Consider the following 21,925-nt stretch of genomic DNA (forward strand, 5'->3'; position numbering starts at 1 on the left):
GTTTAAAATTTTACATATTGATCTTCAGAATTAATATTATTATTGGTATTTTTAATTCAATGATTTTCTTATTTTGTAACGAAGAGTAGAAGTTCAAACAACAGCTACATATACATACATATATATTTACAAGAAAGTATTAGCTCAAGTACCACAACAGAATTTAATATTTTATTAGAAAAAGGCTATCTATATTAATCATTTAAGTAACATTATAATCATTCTTGATACAAGTACGATCAGCACTTTTCAATATATATATATATAATATGAAGTTGGCATTTGTAAGTCTGTTTATAATATACGGTTCATTTTTAAGCTTGTTGCTAAATACAAAATTTCGCATCACTAATCTGTTTTAATTCTATCACTCTTCAGTCAAGGAATTCACTTTTTATACTAAAAAAAAGTTGACTTCTACTATTGTTGTTCCTCAAACATTATTTCTACTCTGTTCATACAGTTAAGATCAGGAAGTATAGAACTTCCGACAGACTTCTACATACAAGCAAAAAAAAAATCACATCGTCATAATAATAATAAAAGGTACGACAGAATTTATACAATATGCACCAATATCGAAAAATCTGGTTGTTTTCAAAATGAATTACGGAAGCTTTGACAGTATGAAGTACTTCGTACTTGATAAAGCGTTGTATTATCTAAAGTAGGAGAAATATTGATGAAATTTTTAACATCTCAAGTCGGATATGAAAATGTTGAAGTTGCAATTTTTCCGTAACTACAATATCGTTTAGTAACTTGAAAGCTGACCAGGTAAAAAATACTATGGTAAAGTAAGTTAATCACAACGTTTTATTTATGAATTAACAGGAAAAATACTTTTGATAGCTTCTGTACAACAGTGTTGAATTATGGTTGAATGATGTTATGAAAAGAACTCTCAAATATATTTTTCAGTTATAACAACACAAAGATAAAGACATAATATATAAAACAAAGGAGCTCTTAGCGTTCTTAATAAGAATCAACATGTCTCGGTTTCAAACCTCTACCAGCTGTGATTCGATTGTTGTTGTTCGTTCTTTGAAAATGTATTCTTCAACATTGACGTGATATTTAAATCCAGTCAAATACCAGTTTGCAATAATCCATTTACGGCTTCATAGAAAGAATGTGTATTCCACGTATCAAAAGTATTAAGTACAAATACATAAAGAATAAATTACATATACATTACATGCCAGCAGACATAGAGCAACGATAGAATAACACAGACTATTGATAGAATAAACCCTCTGCAAGTAAGAGCTCGAGTTCTCACCGGTACAGCAGTCAGATTTCTGTTATTCCACCGCTGACAAAGGCATTCAGCTTTATCAGCACATTTGACACTGTAAACAACAATGACTAGATGCAAGTTGTATGATAAATTGTTTACATTGACGCAATGCACATAATACACATAAGACGACGGACGGCAGCAGTACTCAGATCAATATCTGTAGTCACACATTCGTGGTCCTAAAATAAACAAATAATTTTCATTATTATTTTGAATTTTTACAAGATAGTGTTATTAATGAACATGAAAATAAGACTTATGTAACATCTACAGTAAAAATACTTTTTTTAATGAGTTGTGGGGGCTATGCCCCTAAGGTGTCCCCCACGGTTTGTAAGATGACAGGGGCGAAAGGTACAGTACATAAGATGCTAATGCCTCTTTCTGGATTACACAGACGGGAAGACGTCGTGTTACGACGCTTTTACTTTGTATGTTTTTGGTTTGTTTAGAAATGAATACGAACCAAGCTTGGTTTATTTGATTTAGTAGCCGTCGATCTAAAAATCGAATTATTAGCTCTCTCTCAGAACACTGGTCATTTATGACCGGGAATCATTACATTTTGTCATAGATTTCCTTCTTTTCCTTTGGCTGAAAATTAGATGTTTCACTTCGATGGAGCTAAAAACTTCTGGAAACCAAATACACTTGTAAATCACTTAATCTGAAACTTAGGAACGATAGTTATTTGTAACCTTGATAATGGACTGTGACTTTAAAAAAGTTCAAACAGTTTATTAAGTTTTTAAGAAATGCTATTACATCTAGTTGTATAACGCCATCTACTAATTATTATATTTTTTTCTTATTTTTGCGTTAAGCTAATTAATTTAAACTCATACAACATTAAATTAAAATCCAAAGCTCTTGACCTATTGAAATATTTCGCCTTAATTCAGGAACTGTTATTAACATCTTGTTTACTTACTAATTTTTGAAATGGCAACTAGTTCACTTTTGTTTCTTAAAAACACAATTGAAAACGATACTAAAAAGTGAAAACCGAGAAAATAATCTAGACTTAATTTAGATACTGAAATCATTTATTGATTTTAACTCATTGGCACATAGTAGGAAAACTAAGAAAAATGATAATAATAATAATAAGCAGTGGCGGATTGATAATAACGTCACTTTGGTGTAAGTTTTGTTTAAAATTGTAAGATTTCATTAAACAGAAGTATGAATACAATTCGGATTAGGGGTAGACTACAGGCTATCTACCAGCAAATGTAGGGCTGTTTTTTATATATATTGCAAGGATCCCCACATCACAAGAGACGCACGTGTCAACTCAACACGTGTTATTATTTACAAACAACATAGCAGACAGCAAGCCAACGCGGAAGGACACCGAGGAACGCCGAAAGCAGACGGACCTCACGAAAGGACCCGAGGAGGACAAATAAAAGGAGGAACACCGAGGGACCCAGCATCAGTCGTCCAACTGATCAAATCACCTACACCGCCCTGAGGTCGCACTGGACTAGGGGACACCCATCCTTCCCGAGGTCGCACTGGACTAGGGATCCTTTCAACAATAAAGCCTTGCGAAGCTGCCTTGAGCTGAGGGGGCTATCCTTCCAAACTCACCGAACCGGCAGGTGCCTTGGAGACTGCTTTGAGAGAAGGGGCACCGTGCAAAACACCTATACTCCTCTACTTGGACATTAACGAGGAAACAGCATTATTCTCTTTGTAATCAAAGACGTTTTGTATTTATCAAATTTTATAATAAAATTGGTGAAGGGATAAATGTCGGACCATTATTGACTCTACCAAAAACATTACAATATATACATTACATATTCGTTTTCGTAAGGATCATCGCAACCGAGGCCTGTTGCCCAGGTAGGGCAAGCCTCTTATCGGCTCACATCGCCGGTAGCTAGCCGAGGCCGAATATCTAATTTATTGTAGGTTTTTAAGTTTAAGAATGCCGCGTAACTAAGTTAAAACACGAGCATGCTTATCGCTTGCTCTTTTCTTCGATGTTGTCTCGGGGAAAATTCGCGTACAATCAACCTGCGTGGAATTGGTGCACCTGCATTTATGCTTTTTTTTTTTTTTTTTTTTTTTTTAAATATAGCTAATCCTGCCTTTTATTGCTACAAGGTCCTCTTGTCGGTTGCATTGTTTCATTTAGCGTTTTTACAATTCTGAACTGACATATTTTCTGTTCTGTCTTCCCGCCTACGCGGAAACCACAAACTTGTTTTTCTCAATTCAGAAAATTGTAACGTGTAGTAACGAATGCTGTTTTCTCTCTTATCTGGATTTATATTACAAGAAATACCCGTGATTCCTTTTAATTTTATTAATTAAAGAATCTACAGATAACGTCCTCACACGAAAATTCACAGTAATTAGGGACTGTATTCCTCATTCTTATTTTGTTCTTTTCTTTTCTTAACGTTTCTTTCATTTTCATGGGAAAAAATAGTGTCAGACATCGTATTCTTTAGCTCACCCTTTTTGGAACACACTTTTTTTAAAAGCATGCGGTTGCACTTCACTCATTCATATGGCGGGTTTAGGGGGAATTAACCCACGCCAGTGACCCTCACATTTATACTGGAGTTTTACCAAGGTTATTCTTGGTACAACTGGCATTTCCTAGAAATGTTACAATCAATTTATTAATCCAACTCCAATCTTTACCTTTACAGCCTACCAGGAAAGAAAATATAGGGTGGTCCCAAAGTATGGAAACACCCAAATAAAATCCAAAACATTCAGAATTGGGGAAAAGAAAAAAGTGATAACAGAAAAGGGGGGTAAATCTATTGACATATATGCCACCATCGGCCGCCATCTTGAAATGGTGGGAACATGGGAACCCCATCGTGTGAAACATCAAATAGGACTAAATTTTTTCCAGGAATCCAGTGGTGAAATGTTTTTGGCTCTACGACCAACCTTTGCAGAGTTTTAACAGAGTTTCTTTTATTTCAGGTGGCGTAACACGGAATGGCACAAGGAAAGGATGAGAGGATAGAAATCGTGTTATCTCAGGAGAGGTAGCAGCAGACAGATCGCAGACGATTTCAACTCTCGTCACCTAGAACTGGAGCCCATTTCCCAAGTGCAGTGCGGAAAGTTATAGCGAAATTCAAGGAAACCGGATCGGTTGAAAACAAACCACAATCAGGCAGGCCGTATTATGCACTGCTGTGTTGGCATAATTCGCGAACGAAAAGTCCCACCCGCAGAACTCGTCGCCTAACATCCATACAAGATACAACTATTCCAACATCTAACGAAGGAGGATCCAGACCGCCGAGTCGAATTCTGTGAGTGGGCCGCGGAACAAATCAGAGAGAATCCTCGATTCCTATTTGACGTGTTGTTCTCGGACGAGGCTTTTTCTTTGTGTGTATGTGTGTTGGGCGAGGTGAACAAGCAAAATCACCTATATTGGTGTGACAACAATCCACACTGGTACGACGATGGTCGGGTCGTTGGCTCTGACAAAGTGATGATGTGTGATGCGGTGCGTGGAGTACCCGTGTGGTGAGGCCATTCTTCATTGAGGGGAATATAAATACAATTACCTACCGTAACATGCTTGAGGAGGAGATCCTGCGGTCCGTCGCATTAGAAGATGTCTCTTTCTCTTTGTTCTATCGACATGACGGGGAACCACCTCATTTCGGATTATGTGCTCGTGAGTACCTCGATAAGCAATTCCAACAGAGAGGAACAGACCGGCGAGGACCTGTGGAAAGGCCACCGCGTTTCCCAGACCACACACCACTGTTTTTTTTTTTTTTTTCTGTGGGGCTACGTGAAATCCGTTGTGTATGCTACCAAGATCAGGGACATTAACCACCTTCAACGCAGGATTATTGACGCGTGTGTCAGCATTCCTGAGGACATGCTGGGCAGGATAATGGATGACTGGCAGCAGCGGGTGCTCAGGAGGGACGGCATTGAACAATTGCTGCAACTTTGGTCAGTAAGCCACTGCCACATTGTCTGCAGTATTATCTCCAGATAACTGCAGAAAATCTGTTAAAACTTTCCAACGGTTGGTCGTAGAGTCAAAAGCATTTCACCACCGGATTCCTGGAAAAAATTCAGTTCTATTTGATGCATCACACGATAGGATTCCCATTAAAAAAAGCTCCCGACACTTTAAGATGGCGACTGATGTGCCATATGTCTCAAAAGATCCCCCCACCTGGGTTCGATTCCCGGCGGGAGCTCATGTGGTTCGGATTCCACGTTAATCAGTAGGTCCACGTCTCATATAGCCTCGCTGCTGAACGGGACGCTAAACTAAAATCACATCAAAAGATCCCCCCTCCCGCGTCTGTTATCTTCACTTTTTTCTTTTCTCCCAATTCTAAACGGTTTGGATTTTATTTGGATGTTTCCACACTTTTGGACCACCCCGTATATTTCGTATTTTCACCTATTTTTTTAAGAACAAGAAATAAGAAACGAAAAATGTGATACAACCTATTCTCGTGTGTTTCCTGCCTTTAAAGTTTAATGCCATTGAAGATAAGTGTACTTTTTTATATATATATCTCATAGCCTCGGTGTTAAAAATGGATACTGAAACAGCAAGCGTGATTAGTTATGCTTTACAGAGATAGATACACACACACGTTTTCGGTAGTATATGGCCTATTGCCATGTTTATTTTCCCATTAATTAGGAATTGTATTTATTAAAATAAAAGTTATAGCAGTATTAAGAACTTTATATGCCATACACTCGTAACTTGCACGCCGGTACACCCACACAATATGCGGTACTGATTATAACGTTTTTCATAAATAATTACACAAACCTTTATATTCGTTATAGATGATGCTTTTGCTCAATAATCAAAAGCTTCTGGAATAATTGTATCATTCACTATGAGAGAATGAATGATTCCTTCTCGTCGATTACCACTTGTAACAGCTTTGATATACGCTGGATATTCTCCCAATGTAAAATGAGTCTCTGTTCCATCTTCAACAAACTCGCCCTGCAATTGAAAATATGGATGAGTAAACTGAAGCAGGTAAACATTTCGAATAAGATCCTTAAAGTAATGTAATGTTCCCAGAATATTAATAAAAATGGAAGCAGATCAAAATCATGTACGTTGAGAAAGTAACTCAACGACCAACAGAAATCCACAGAAATAGAAAAACATATGCCTACTTACAAACATGATGTAGGTTAAAGAGATTATGGACTGTATAACTTAACGCGTTTATTAAGGGACTCTCCACACATACCGACAAGCTGACGGTTGCAAAATATCAAATTTCATCAGACTTCTATAAATTAAGACGTGACTCATTATGAGCTGTCAAGCAGTCTTTTCTTAAATTGTCACACGTGTTTTTCTCCCGCGAGAGTGAATGTCCACCGTTGATCACCGGAACGTCACTTTAAGGCAGCATAACAATCAGAAATAAAAATTTGCCCTATAAATAGGGTGACATATTTGTGATTAAAATTATGAAAGATCATATACAATATATTACATAAAAATAGAATTTTAGATATTAAACTGTACCTTCATAACCACACAGAAGGTATTTTTTCTAGGGAACGTTTAGGCATTAAAAATTCTAGTCCGAAGTACGGAGGTCGTGATTTATTTCATCGCAAGTTTCAATTGAACTGTTTGATATAAAAGTACGCAATTCGACATATAAAATCTATTTAACCGTCACAGTACGATTATGTTATTGAATTGTGCGAATATGGATGACGCAGAGAAATTTGGATTTGTTGGTTTCAGCATAGAGGTTACACTACAGTAGCGTAGCCAGGAAATACAATGGAGAAGGCTAATAATTGCTTTGTCGAAGAAGTTCATACATGCGCATATTATATGGAATAAACTTGGGTGTCAGGTCGTCATGGGACTGGAAATACAAATCTGGCGCCCAATTTTTTTGATCTTTGTATTCCCAACTTTTCCTGCCAAGAATTCTAATTTTGATATGCTTGGTCGGATTAAAAACCAATTATAATTAAATTGTTAAAAAGTCCAAACTACAAAGTTTTCAATTTACTTTAAACCTTAAGATCAATGGTCCAGCATTAGAGGATTTTGATCCATCCAGTAAAGTGGACAATCGGTATTACAGTGGTGTTTAGGATAAACTCAAAAGTGGTGGTTCGGAGTATTATACACCCCTCTAATTGTTGGTTAGGAGTATTATGCACAAAGGCACTCAGTACAGACAGAGTGAAAAACAAAGCTTGTTTAGCCATTCTCTCATTTTTCTACTACCTATCGGGCACCGTTATTCGTACACTGTCAAAATATATGTAAATTACTATCCAAATAAAATCTTAAGGTTAATATTGTCAACTATTTTTTTTTAAACTTGACTGCTGAAAACACAAAAATGATGAAAGTCTTTTATTAATATTGTAAGGTTCCGCATGTCTCCATAATATGCGATAATCATGTGTGTACTACACGTGTCAATAGTAAACAAAACAACGCAGACGACGGACCCGAAGAGGAGTCGCCCACATTCGCCAGCAGTCGGCAAGACAAAGATCACCAAGGGTAGCCGACACTCCAGGATAAAAGAGAGGAGCAAGCATCAATCTATCCAGTTTGATCGAAACACCTAAAGCCCTACGGCGCCTGGCCATTGGGTAACCTTACCCTCTCACGACGCTTGGTCAATTGAGAGATACCTTTCCTTAAGCCCTAAGACGCACGGTCATTAGGTTCCTTTTCTCTCTCACGACGCCCGGTCATCGAGAGAAACCTCACCTACAGAAGACTTAAGACGCTCGGTCAGTGGGTTCCTTTTCATGTTCTCACCCAAAGTATTAGAGGAACTACTTATTGCATACATCTGTATTTAAGAGGATCTTTTTATAATAAAAGGTGAAGGGAAAGTCTAAATTCCCGTGTACAGTAATTGCTCTACCTTACATAAACTGAGAGAATTTTACAATATATTTTTACCTAAGGAAGATATTGAAAGATTGAAAAAAAGAGAAATCATATCAATCTTCAAGAAAGATTTTTTTTTTTTTAATGTTGCTACTACTATGGAATAATATTAACAAGTCAATGTGTAAGAGAACATGAACGAAGAGTAATACTGCTTTAGAAAAATATCAATAAATATTTTAAGATTTGCAATGTGACAACTAATTGAAGTAAATTGGTTACAAGGTATTGTTATGGGGAGAATATGTCTTGGTTATATATCATTTACATAAAAATTTCACTCATAAAAAGGCCTATAAACACGTAAGCCTTCACTGTTTCATAAATGGACTGCATAAACACTTACAAGAGGTGTGCTGTAACCAGCGGCGCAAATCTGTCTTCAACATTGGGGGAGACGGGTAAGACTTTTTTGTTTATTTATTTATTTTATGTCCAAAATATTTAAGAAGTTGAGAAACAATGTTGTGGAGGATCAGAGGAGCAGAGTTGTCTTCAACGTTGGGAGGCGGGCAGATTTGAGGCATCAATTTCACCTCACGTTCCTCTGTGACAATCGGACAAAAATCATCAAATTTCTCCCCCGAAACACATTTCAAATCGGATTATTAGAGCGACAGTCCCCCTCAGTTCCAAGATTGGAGGGGACATGTCCCCCTCATCCCCCCGGGATTTGCACAGTGGCTGTAACACACTTAACAGTGCGACTAGCATGTCGCCATTATACGTACATTCAACAACTAATCTAAATTGAAATGAACTAAATCTACTACGTAAAGGCTCTAGGGAAAACGTATTGCTATTAACTATCGGATTAATAACAACTAATAATTATAAGCATATGGATTGCGATAAATGAGATGAACCAAACAATGGCTTTATAAACCATCATAGCATTCATATATCTAGAGAAAACATGATAATGTACCCAAGGAACGCATACGGAAATAGCACCAGATTGGAATCCGGAAGAACCAATATGGTGGATCAACCAACTTCATTATGAAGACTACTGTACGAATAAGCTATGAAAAATTCGAATGGTTCGAAATGAAGCATGGTCTGAACCAAAGCAATGTGCTATCTCCTATGTTCAACGTTGTTATGGACGACATAATTGGAAGATTAAAAAATTCGAACAGAGAAGTAGAAATATTCGCAGACAACGTGATGATCTGGGAAAAAGCCGGAGAAGGACAAAGCGAACTAGATCCTTGAGAAAAGTGTACAGAAAAATATAACTTTCGTACAAAATACGAGAAAATTGAAGATTTCATCATTTCAAGAAACAAACACCACCAGGGTAAACAAATAAAGGTGTTTAAAATCACTGAAATAGTAGAGTTTCAATAGCTGGATTAAGAAGGGATGATAGATGAACGAATGAGAGAAGAACAAATTGATAGGAGACTACAGAAGGACGGAAATTTTATAAAATGTGAAATATGTACCCCTAAAGTACTCGCGCGAGGTGTACACACACCCTCAAACAGGTAAATTTTGTGTTGCTAGGCAGAAGTCCTGATGAAAAAATATAACAAAATGTCTCAAAACGAGTACAAAAAATCTAATTGTAGCAATACTTTTAAAAACATGTCAAGAGTTATGCTACATTGTTTTAATTATTTAAAAAATATTTTTATTGTAAAAAATAATATCAATTTGGGGGTCTACTGGACCCGCGCACGAGTACCGCTGTCACAAAAAAGCCAGTGAGTACGCACGGGTTAATAAGGGGTAGGAATATATCCCTAGAAAAGTTAAGATGCTACTATACAACGCGTGTTCCATACCCATAAGATATTTTGCAGAAACAGGGATCAAAACGACAAAGAGAATAGACCATACTCTAACGGAGGTTCCTAAGAAGCATCTTTTGAAAAGACGAGAGATAATCTAATATGGAATGAATCTATCAGGGATACTCTCAACTAAGAAAATACTCGATATTAAAGCAGAAAAATCTTAGGCTACGCTGGAATGGACAATGTAGAAAGAATGAAAGAAAAATATTCATGTATATATATATCAATCTACACATAACAATGACAGGGTCAATCCATGCAAAGTAATCGAGAAAAAAGAAAATTGCCGCTCGACCTTTTCAAAAAAATCTATTTTTTTCATGAATGTTTATCCTATATCAGGATATTTCAAAACCACAATTAATTATTTTTTACATCATCACATGGCGACGCAACGGCTGCTTGAATATCTCAGCTTGTATTTGTTCTAGCAAATTGAAAATTGCTCGACTCTCCAATTCGTGCAGAGCTAAAGCTTTGATCTCGTAACATTTTTGGACATTGAAAACATGTTTGGGAAGAGAAAACAACTGATGTAGAGGTCTGAATTTATGTCTGCATGTAGTCCGGGGTCATAAGTTAATATACAAAAATTTACAGACCTGTAGCTGCTCCGAAAGGTCTGAAAAAAAAAATAATCGTAAAGTTGGGGAATCATGCCAATTTTGCATATTTCACTGTCCAATATCTCCAATGGGCCTGGATAAAAAATATGAAATTTTGGGAATAGTTAGTCCTTTAGTACACCATAACACACAACAAAGCGCGTTTTGTGTTTTTGAGCAGAAGGGGGTCAAAGTATTAAGTAATGACGTCATACTCTAGGAGGTGTTTTGTTCATAAAATCTTTTTTGGGAAGAGGAAACAACTTACATAGAGTTCTGAATTTGTGAGTGCGTGTAGTCCGGGGTCATAAATTAAAACAGTATCTCCAATGGGTCTGGATAAAATAATCTGGTATTTTGGGAATAGTTAGTACTTTACCATAACACACAACAAAGCGCATTTTGTGTTTTTGAGCAGAAGGGAGTCAAAGTATTAAGTAATGACGTCATACTCTAGGAGGTGTTTTGTTCATAAAATCTACTGGAAATTTGTCAATGTTTACAACGAGTAAGTGTTCATTGACTTGAGAATGTAGAACAAAAGAAAGGACAACAGTTTCCTGCATGAATTGACAGTTAAAACAAGAATAAACATGATTGAGTATCATTGATATAGCAAGCAGCAAGAGCAAAGAATACTAACGGACTTTTTTGTCAAGGGTGCATTTTGACTTTCCTCGCCTTCTGCTGATAGCGGCATTCTTCACCAGTGCTGCTGTGGGTCTGATAAGACAGTGTTACAACCAGAGGAAAGAAACGAGCTTGAGAGTCTTGACTGGACTAACCGTTCATCCTACTTTATTTTACTTCACAACAACAAATTTCAAGTAGATTTTATGAACAAAACACCTCCTAGAGTATGACGTCATTACTTAATACTTTGACCCCCTTCTGCTCAGAAACACAAAATGCGCTTTGTTGTGTGTTATAGTATACTAAAGGACTAACTATTCCCAAAATTTTATATTTTTCTATCCACACCCATTAGAGATATTGGACAGTGAAATATGGCAAATTGGCATAATTCCCCAACTTTACGATTTTTTCCAGGCCTTTGGGAGCAGCTACAGATCTGTAAATTTTTGTGTATTAACTTATGTCCCCGGACTGCATGCACACACAAATACAGACCTTTACGTCAGTTGTTTCCTTTTCCCAAACATGTTTTCAATGTCCAAAAATGTTGCTACTGCAGACCCTGATTTCACCCCCTTCAAGTGGTTTTAGGCAAAAATGTTAAGAGATCAAAGTTTTAGCTCTGCACAAGTTGGAGACGTCCAGCAATTTTCAATTTGTTAGGACAAATACATGCTGAGATATTCAAAACAACGTAAACGCCTAAAATCGAAAAAAAAACGCAAAATTGCGGCAGCCGTTGCGTCACCATGGGATGTTGTAAAAAATAATTAATTGTGGTTTTGAAGTACCCTGATATAGGATAAACATTCATGAAAAAATTAGATTTTTTCGAAAAGGTCGAGCGGCACATACTTGATCACTTAGAATGGATTGACTCAACAGGAAACGGTCAAGTGAGAGAACTGATTGAGAGATGGGAAATGATATGGGAAAAAGGCATTGGAGAGGCCTTGTATACGACTACATTCACACCAGATCGAGAACCAACGCTGATGATGAAGGAATTGTGCAGAGAAAGCGAATCAAGTTATTCAGATATGGACGCTGACTTATGCTGTTCGTACTTAGTAAGCAAGTTGTCTGAAACGTAAATTCGGTCAACACTACGAGTGACGAAAGTATCTGACTCATCCATTAAATTAGCTATGGTTTACTTACCGTAGCTTCTAACTTTTGTCCATTTGCCCATATATCCAAAGTGTCTTTCTCTGAAACAAAGAATTCGAAATAAATTAGAATATTAACCAAATTATATTTTTGGAATTGGTAAGTGCTGCTTTACAGAACAACATTTAGTACGTTGAAGTTTTTATATTTTATATGCATATTATGTATAATAAAGAAAATAAATAGTTTTATGTACGTTTGCGGAAATAGGGATTAATTTGTTTAATTTATTTTAATCCTGATATTTCGCTTACAGCTTCTGTGAGCTTCTTTGGAAGATTTCAGCTTTTGAAACTTAAATTTAGGAGGAGGAGGATGCTTATTTAATCTCATCTTCACAGATGTTCTATTGGAAACAACTTCTTAAAGTCTGCACAAACTTCTAAGAACTTAACTCTCTCTTATAAAAATAAACTTATAGCCTAATCAAGAAAAATAACGATTTATACAGTCGTCATTGTAATTCATATTAGCCAATCCCTACATTTAATTCATTTCTTTCACTTCTGAAGAAAAAAAAAACTCGCAGTATGGAAAATATTTGTGTACTTTTAAACTTACTTTTTATTGAACAATGTTTATGGGGTTTCTCAGCTTAATAATATAATTTCAATTTATATCTAGTGATCCTTGGGTGAGATTTAATATTAATAAAGTAGGATTCATACGTACTTCGATTGAGTATTCTGTTTGTGGAAAGGTCTTATGTAGCACCTGTACCTTATTAATGGTGTGCTTAGAAGCAGTTAAATGTTTACATAGCCCTGAAAACGCGAGACCTTCCGACCTTGGTTTTTTATGCACTCTGGCTCATATATGTTCTTTGATTCTCGTTGTCACATTTCTTTTAATCATGGCGATGTTTACAATCGTACCTTGCTAACTATGTACCAGAAGAACTATAAGTGTTCATAGAGTAACTTTCGTATCCACATGGTAATGGGTATGAAGTTATTTTCAAATTTAAACGCTACACTGAAACCGTATCTTTCAGCCACTTTTCGCAATTTACATGACAATTTAGGGCATAAAGGGAACGAAATCCACTTCGCATTATTATCTAAATCTTTTACTAAACCTATGTTATTTTCAGACAATATATAAACACGTTCAGGAATTCTTACAATCATCTTGCTTACAGGTAACTGTAATTCCTGAAAACACATTGTACTTCCTAACTTTCGACTCCTGTTTGGAGCCTTGGTCACAGAGGTTAAAAACAGGGGAAAGAGAATAATAAAAATATCAGGAAAGTAAAAGGAACAGACTCACCAGTGTCAAGCAGTGCGAAAAAACACCTTATCCAAACTTCTGATCACTTATCTAATGATCAAGCAGCACATTGCAATATGGCGTGTTTAAATTTGTGTATTCTTTTACTTAGTAATGGAAGGTTGCCAGCTCATATTGGGGTTTTCATTTCTATGCCAATGTTTTTTGTATTTCTCAACATTGACTCCTATTCCTTATCAACTACCTCTTATTTAACTTCAACTTTGAATTTCTTAAAGAAATAAACAAGTTTTCAAAAACAAGTCTTTCAATTTCATTTTTAGCTCCGAATAAAATTCTTCATTCATCAATACTGTGTTAAATTTCTTTCAAATCCTTCGACATTTCTGAAACCGGGTTTTCTGCTTTGGCGTCTCTAAGATGTTCTTTAACCCGTATTTTGATGTTTCTTTTGTTATAACTATATATTCCTCCCGGTAACTGCATTTTATTTCATAAACCCCTGATTTTATGCTGAGAACAGTGTAGTAGGTCTTAAATTCGTATGATGTTATTTTCCAGAGTTTTGAAAGTTTTAATGCAGTATGACAACCATATTGCGTAAAGATCTTAATTAATGCGGTTGCCAACCTAGTGTATGGAGGTAAACCAAACTACTGAATATCAGTGGTTTCGGTTTCAGGACTGTCGGAACGTAATTCCCTTTTAACCTGATTATCCCAACTTAATAAAATGGATACCATTCATACTATGTACCTAGTTTCAGCAAGTAATCAATCTCCTGTAATTCGAACTCCAACGAGGTATGTAGTACTGTATAGAAAAAAAAAAAAAAAAAAATTGACTTAGTCACTGGTATGAGCAGATATGTGATGGATATATTGTGTGCCTGCTGGTGCACATTGTTAACAAACTTGCTACTGACGTTTAAATCTAAATAGATAAGTTTATCACTTTTGTCATATTCCACGATAAATTTTTAATTACTATGGTTTCGATTTAATTCGCTTAATAAAAATTCCAGTAACGAAATTTTCTTATATAGAAAAAGTACATCATCATAATTAAAGTACCACACAGCGCTTAGTTTCTGTTATTTATGAATCTTATTTTCAAAGGTGCGGAGAACTAAGTTGGCTACAAAACGTGACAAAAGGTACCCATCGCCATTCGCGCCGACTCCGTGGGTGCTCCGGGCTCCAGCATCCACAAGATTTTTAGTTTGATAGAAACAAAATAAAATAAATATTTTTCATTTGCCACTATCAAAAAATAATAAGCAATTAAAACATTGACATGGAAGTTAAAATTTCTAATCTCTAAAAGACAATGGTTTGCTTCAATGTGTTTCTGCGAAGGCAACCAAGCAACACACTCCCCCTTCCTTACCTGTCTCTAGCCTAGTCAAAGGCATCCCCCCCCCAAAAAAAAATGTGAATAGAATCGCATATTTTCGGCTTGCGTCATAGTACAGCCCTTTATGATAATGTTCATAAAAGATTTTAACTAAAAGGAAATCAATCAAAAAAGTATTGAAACTCCCTTGAAAACATAATAACACGTCCCGCCATTGATTCGCACCCACATAAATTTTGGAAAGTCGGCGCCGTTGCCTATGGCTAGAAATGTTCTCTTCAAAGGAAAAAAATATTGCATGATAAACTGCATTCCAGAACCCTGGGTATTTCATTTACAGCAAATGTATTAAGTTTCTTGTGGTACACGTACAAGGCGGATGTTACAGACTGAGTAGGCCTAAATTGTGAATTAGCTTTAATTGCCCCTCCAAATTTTCTTCTAAAGACACTGATCTGTATACTCTAAGGAAAAAGCTTATCCAAACATTCACTTTAACGTTGAACGAGTGAGCTGACTTGTGAAAATAGCAATTAGAGGCACTTGGTTTCCTAAAATTGTTAGTTTAAAATGTCTTCTTTCCTAAAAAAAAAATATCTAAAAAGTTATACTTATTATCCTTCTCGAGTTTCATCACGAGTTTAATTTTACAGTGTATTTTTTTTAAATTTTTCTAAAGAAGTACTCAGATCTTTGTTTTTTTCGTAAATGAGTAACATGTCCGCATATCTATAATATTTCACATATTTAATATCTTTCCTCTTAAGTATTTTAAATTCGTAATCATTCCTGACTACATTAGTAAGATTGCATAGATTATGTGAACACAGTCACAAACCCTTTATCAGAGATTATGCATAAGATCAATAAGTTAATTGAAGAATCACGATTGATTGATTATAAGTTAGCTAAACATCTTTGTGTAGATGCACCTTGCCTCTCTATTCTATGGATTACCTAAATTGAATCAACTAATGTTTCACTGCTCATTATTAGCTTTTTTATTAGTGTATTTTTCGAAGGGATTTAGGCGAAGATCCAGGTAGTGGACACACAATTCTAAGTGGTATTACAGTTTTAAGGAAAGAGGTTGCATCTGTATGCGAAAGTCATCCGGTCCTCCACCAGTAAGCGTTGAAATAATGAATTGTGTTTAGCACGAAATCCGTGGAAATACACCGTTCAGAGCCAGAAAAAAAAGTTGGACAGCGACAGTGTGGAAGATTCTGCGCGAAATCTGCGATGTTATCCCTTTCAACTGGAATTGCTGCAGATTCTGAAACTGGCCAACAGTAAAGTAAGACTTTGTTTCAGTGAAAGCATGAAAACCGATGGTTTCATGGAATTGTTAGTGTTTCTGTCTGTAACGCTCGGACAATAAAAAGGCAATAGAATGAGAGTGCATTTGAGGAGAATTACTGTTATTGTTAGTGTTTAATGAACTGCATTCTAATTTTATTTTTGCCCCCCAAATACATGTAAAACCGCATAAAATGCATTTATCATCATTCTTCTTTCTTTCACTTTTTATGTCTTTTTTTTTTTTTCCTGCATAGATCATTCCTTGCATAAATCATCCTCATCTAAATTCCTCTTTTTCTTTAAGTATGTATTATTATTAGTGTCCCCATAATAAGAGATAGGATGAGAATTACACATATAAAAGTATTTTTCTTCGATTCTCAGTGAAGTCTTATTAATGTAATATATTTGCAGATTTATGATTTTGACATTGTTGATGATATCATTAAAGAATTTTTCTTAATTCACATAGTTCTGTAAAATGAAGAAGTATAAGAATGAACTTTTATTTGACTTTACACAAAACAGAAAACAACACAAGCTTATCAAAAAATACTAAAATGATGTTGAGTGTACCAGTAATGGACAGTTAGGACTTTTTTGTAAAGCAATAAGCAAATGAGCTTAAGTAGAACATTAGATAAGAGTGATCTACACTCCACAGTTTCACGTAACTTTCATTCATTAAAAACTAGAACAAAAGTAGGAATTTTTGGTCAAGACGTAGGATCACTGTATATATCCTTTATACACATACTTACATACGTGGGTTCTTTTTCAATCCTACAGTATTGTTAACGTTTACCCCCCCCCCCCAAAAAAAAAAGTTAAAAGATGCGACACATATCAATTGATAGATATCGTTGAACTCAAGAAAATGATACATGCTATATAACAGCTCATGCGAAGTTTCCGAGAAGATCGAGAGAAACTTTTTTTTTTTTTTTTGGTAAACCTAAAAATTGATGCTGTACAGGATGATGATGCTTGCTATTACAAGTTCACACATGTGAATATATTCTGTAACACTATCTTCATATAACCAAAATCGGATTTAACGTTTTGACGTATTGTCGATGGGGTAGCCATTATTGGTACACTAAATTACGGATATGTCCAGTAATGGCCAGATATGACCACTACTGGTACATTGGGCTATTTCTGGAAATAACGGGTTACAACTAAAAATCTGCACAAAATGTTCGGTAAGATAAAAGCAACCAGACGACAAATGGAAACAATGTTTTAACGTTTATTTACAGTATATACATAGGCAGAAAAGAAAATGCTAATGACACATTGCAAATGGTCCGTGATCAGCTACAATCCGCAAACGTGTTGGAATAGACGCACAAGCTGTTTGGACGCCAGTTGGGTCAATTTCTTTTAAATATTTGCGTATTCTTCTTTGAAGCTGCTGAACAGTTTTTGCCTTCCAATTATATTTGTACACTTTGTCACTTAATTGTCCAAAAAAATCTTCGATTGGGTGGCACTGGGGCAAGTTAGTTGGATTTTTGGTTTTGGGCACAAAAGGGATGTTTTGGGACATGAGGTACTCCTGAGCCTTTCTCGCATAATGAGAGCTGGCTTTGTTAGGCCAGAAAATCAAATTATTGTCAGAATGATATTTTCGTATAAAGGGAACTAAGATCTTTTGAAGACATAGCTTCACGTACACATCTTGATTGATTGCTAACCCACTAGGCTTGAAATAAGGCTGCGACCCACCTTTGTCCGATACAACTAAATAAAGCATCACTTTGCTTTCAAATTTGTGCTTGCCTTTATATTTTATATTAGAAGGAGTGTGTTGCTTGTCTGAGGGATAATAAATGTCATTTCCGGGCATTTGGGATTTAGAAAGGCTAAAGTAACTTTCATCATCCAAAACAAACGATTTTCCTTTGTCATTTCTGACCATCCAACGACAATTTGATTTCACAGATTTTATTTGCGTGTCTGTGTAAGATGGAGCTTTTTCTTTTTTGCATGCTTTGATTCCCATTGATTTTAATGTTTTAGATATGTATTGTTGTGAACACTTAAATGTTTTTGCTGCGTCGTTCTGACTGATGTTGTCTTTCTTGTCAAACATCTTTTTTAGTCTTTGTTTATTTTTATTCGTCATAATTGCTGCCTTTCGACCACTTTCTGCTTTTCTTTCTATTGTTCCGGATTTAAGTATCGCATAAATTGTTCTTTTTGGCACACCTTCAGCAGCAAAGTGTTTCGCACAATATGATTTCCCAAATTTGTGATGTTTTGCGCGGAAATTTACAATGCGTGCACGGAGGACTTCTTCCTTTGACGCCATTTTCTACCAGTTACTTCGCATCTGAACGAAAGCAAACATATTGTGAATTAGACAAAGAGTGTACTATCAACATACCAAAGAATAGCGATGACTGTGTCAATAGGTTTTATTTTATGACTCCGCACATTTTGTGCAGATTTTTAGTTGTAACCCGTTAGCTTGTAACTTGCTACGAAATATTTCCTGTCCCTCAATAGAGCATAGGTTATGTGAATTTTACTATTGATATCAAAAGCAGTTGGAAGGGCTTCATTTAATTATGAAGTGCTGGGATTATTTTAGTGCTTCTTCCAACGATAATAATCACTTACGTAAACTGTTATTTTTTCTTCTCTAACGCATTTTCTTTGTATATTTTCATTTATACTTTGAAATGAAATTAAATGACATTATGTTTCAGTTATACCCTATAGGCTAAAGGAGACGAATGATGAATGACGGGGAATGATTCGAAATAATAATTGGTGGAATAAGAATGTGCGAAGAAATGGGAGAACCCACGGACAGATGTTGTCCACCACAAACTCGTATGGCCGGAGATCGAACCAGTGACCCCTTTCACAAGAACTTAGCGCTCTACAACTGAGCCACAGTGGCCCATATTTATGATTTGATGGTTATTATTTTTGACTATGTTGTAATTAATTTGTTTTCAGAAATCCGTGAGATGGAAGAAGAAAATCTGAATTACCCAGAAGAAAATATCAACCAAGCAGGGGAGATAAAACGAGGCATGTCTAGAGCAACTGCTGCCAAGCTGTATGATATACCCGGTCGACGCTAAGAAACGACAAGATGAAGCTTTAAGGACATAGCCACTGAACAGAAGAGAAGGACCACCATTGGTACTGATTTCGATAGAAAAGAGCATGAGATTTTTGGACCATCTCGGTTGTAAAAGTTGGACCGGTACCAAAAAGCGACGTTTTTGTAAACGTCCAGCAATACTGAAAAGAGATGAAACACGAAAACCCCTTTAATGATCTTCCTGGTCACATTTCTACCAAGTAGTAATTTGATTTCCAGTAGAATCGTTAAAAATCTAACTTTAACAGGTGCAAACTTTTTGTTTGTTTGTTTGTTTTTTAATATCTAGTTTTTCACTTACTTCATAGCTGACTTCGTCCAGGAATCCTTCAAAGGAAGGAAGGGGCTTATCATATGAGTGAACTTTAACAGTATTCTAACGCAAACAATCGAAGTTATTGTACAAAAAGTGTATTTAAAAAGTCCTTAAACTGTTCATTACTTATAACTTATTTTCATGCCATCTTTATAGTTTAAAAAGTAATAATAATAGTAATTCAAATGCTACACTATAAAACATTACCAGAGATAAAAACTATTAATGCTCACCAAGAACAACTCTGTATGTTTCATCATCTAGTTGGACAATCCATGTTTTCATAATTTTGGTCTGATTTTCGGTGAATTTCTTGTAGCTTACTCCATTCACTTCCAAAGCATACGAATAAGAAAATCCTCCAACTGGTTCGATTTTAATTACACATTTGGCTTTTCCAAGCTCAAAGACTTCAACGCCTACTAATTTGAACATCCATTCTCTGCGAACCAATTCCTACAACATTACCGACACAAACATGAGTGTTCCAAATGTATATTTATGTTTCACTCATAGATGAATTAATTCCACAACTTACTCAATAAATTACAGCTACTAGTCCATGCTATATTTACAATTGGTTACTACTTAATCTAATCATATGAGATATTTCGAAACAACTAACCGAACAACTATTGGTCCCTTAATATATATATAAAAATAAATAAATAAATAAATCAGTGTAGTTATCCATAAGACGCGTTCGTATTTTACAATATTGTTCCTTCCTCATCCGTTAAAAAACAATTATAAATCAATATATTTTTTCGAACTCAAATATACAGCCTTACCTTGTATCACGAAGTAGTTTTTATCAACAGCGACACTATATATATTTAAGTTATTTATTATATATCCTATAGTGTGTATGGAAATATCTTGAGCTTTCACTACGTCGTGTGCTTATCAACACTACACAATGTCTTTAGTCAAGATTCACTAGTGCAAGAAATTCTTATTAGATGTTTCCAGCTATAACAGAGCTGTGTCGTCGTTGTTTGCTGGGTTCCGGGAAATGTTGGCATCCGGAGAAATGAGCGGGCCGACGCATCAGCAAAGAACGTCACATTGGCAGATGTTGCACTAGAGCAGTCTTTTCCGTGTTCTGATCCTAGAAGCTATCTGCTCCAAAGGATATACTTTCACTGGTATGCAGAATAGAATCAGGCTAATGAAAATAAACTACAATCAGTTAAACCTCTTTCGGGCAAATGGCAGACTACGTCTTGTTTTAGTCACCGAGATGAACTGATTCTGACACGCTTGCATTTTGGGATATTCACATCTCACGTATTCCTATTTAGTGCGTGGCGCTAACCGTCCGAAGACTATGTCATCCCATCAAGTATTCGGCACATTATTGTAGAAAATCCAGAATATTCAGACCTAAGAGAACGCTTAGGAATGCCTGAATATCTTAGTCAGGTTCTGAAACATAATGTGGCGTTTAGTAATCGCATTCTCACTTTCATTCGTGAAATTGGGAGAGCTAACACGTTGTGAAGTTTTCTTATGAGATTTACCTGGTATTGATATTTTTAGAATTATTTTCTTATATATTTCGTAATTTGTTTTGTCTTTTTAAAACATGTTTTAATTTTTATAGTTTTTCTGATTTAATGTCATTTTTAATTCTTTGATTTGAACTTACTTTTTTCTTTTTTTTTTTTAAGTTTAATTTTGAATTTTCAATGTAGAGCTTGTGTCAGCCATTGGTCTTATCGTGACAGAGACAAACAGCCTCACCGATGACCTCAATGAATTATATAATTTATTTATTATGTCATAAATTAGCTAAATTAGGTTTGTTAGGTTTTATCACATTTATATTGTAATGTCCCACGTGGTATTGTGTACAAACAACTCTTCACGCGTATGTCTATAAACATCACCACATGGTTTTACGAGAGGATATTACTCACCACGTGGATCTACTACGACCTGCAGACGACAGACTTCTGGCTCCTCCCACGAAGCATACGACAACAACGGAGCAGCAGCGCCAACGCCGTCTGGGAACCCTATAAATTCGATGGTCGACAGCGGACCTGGACCAGTTCTCTCGTGTCTCTCCTATAGTTTGCTTCGGAACATTAGGAGTAACCTAACCCCAGGTCTCTAGTCTGCTTCGGGAC

At 35.8% G+C, this 21,925-nt stretch overlaps 1 protein-coding gene across 2 annotated transcripts in view; it reads right to left on the reverse strand.

Moving 5' to 3' along the window:
• Positions 1-404: 404 nt before the first annotated feature.
• The window catches only part of LOC145668478 (fas apoptotic inhibitory molecule 1), a 31,875-nt gene continuing 10,354 nt past the window's right edge, over positions 405-21,925 (reverse strand). For both annotated transcript variants that reach the window (XM_081736404.1, XM_081736403.1), the window contains exons 3-6: positions 20,024-20,246; positions 12,451-12,500; positions 6,111-6,293; positions 405-1,485 (exon numbers count right to left, since the gene is read on the reverse strand). In XM_081736404.1, the coding sequence (XP_081592530.1) occupies positions 6,141-6,293; positions 12,451-12,500; positions 20,024-20,246 (426 nt within the window). In that variant the 3' untranslated portion in view covers positions 405-1,485; positions 6,111-6,140. The remainder of the gene's footprint in view (positions 1,486-6,110; positions 6,294-12,450; positions 12,501-20,023; positions 20,247-21,925) is intronic.

Source organism: Thermobia domestica, chromosome 13 (assembly GCF_964235325.1).
Source record: "Thermobia domestica chromosome 13, izTheDome1.hap1.1, whole genome shotgun sequence".
NCBI lineage: Eukaryota > Metazoa > Arthropoda > Insecta > Zygentoma > Lepismatidae > Thermobia > Thermobia domestica.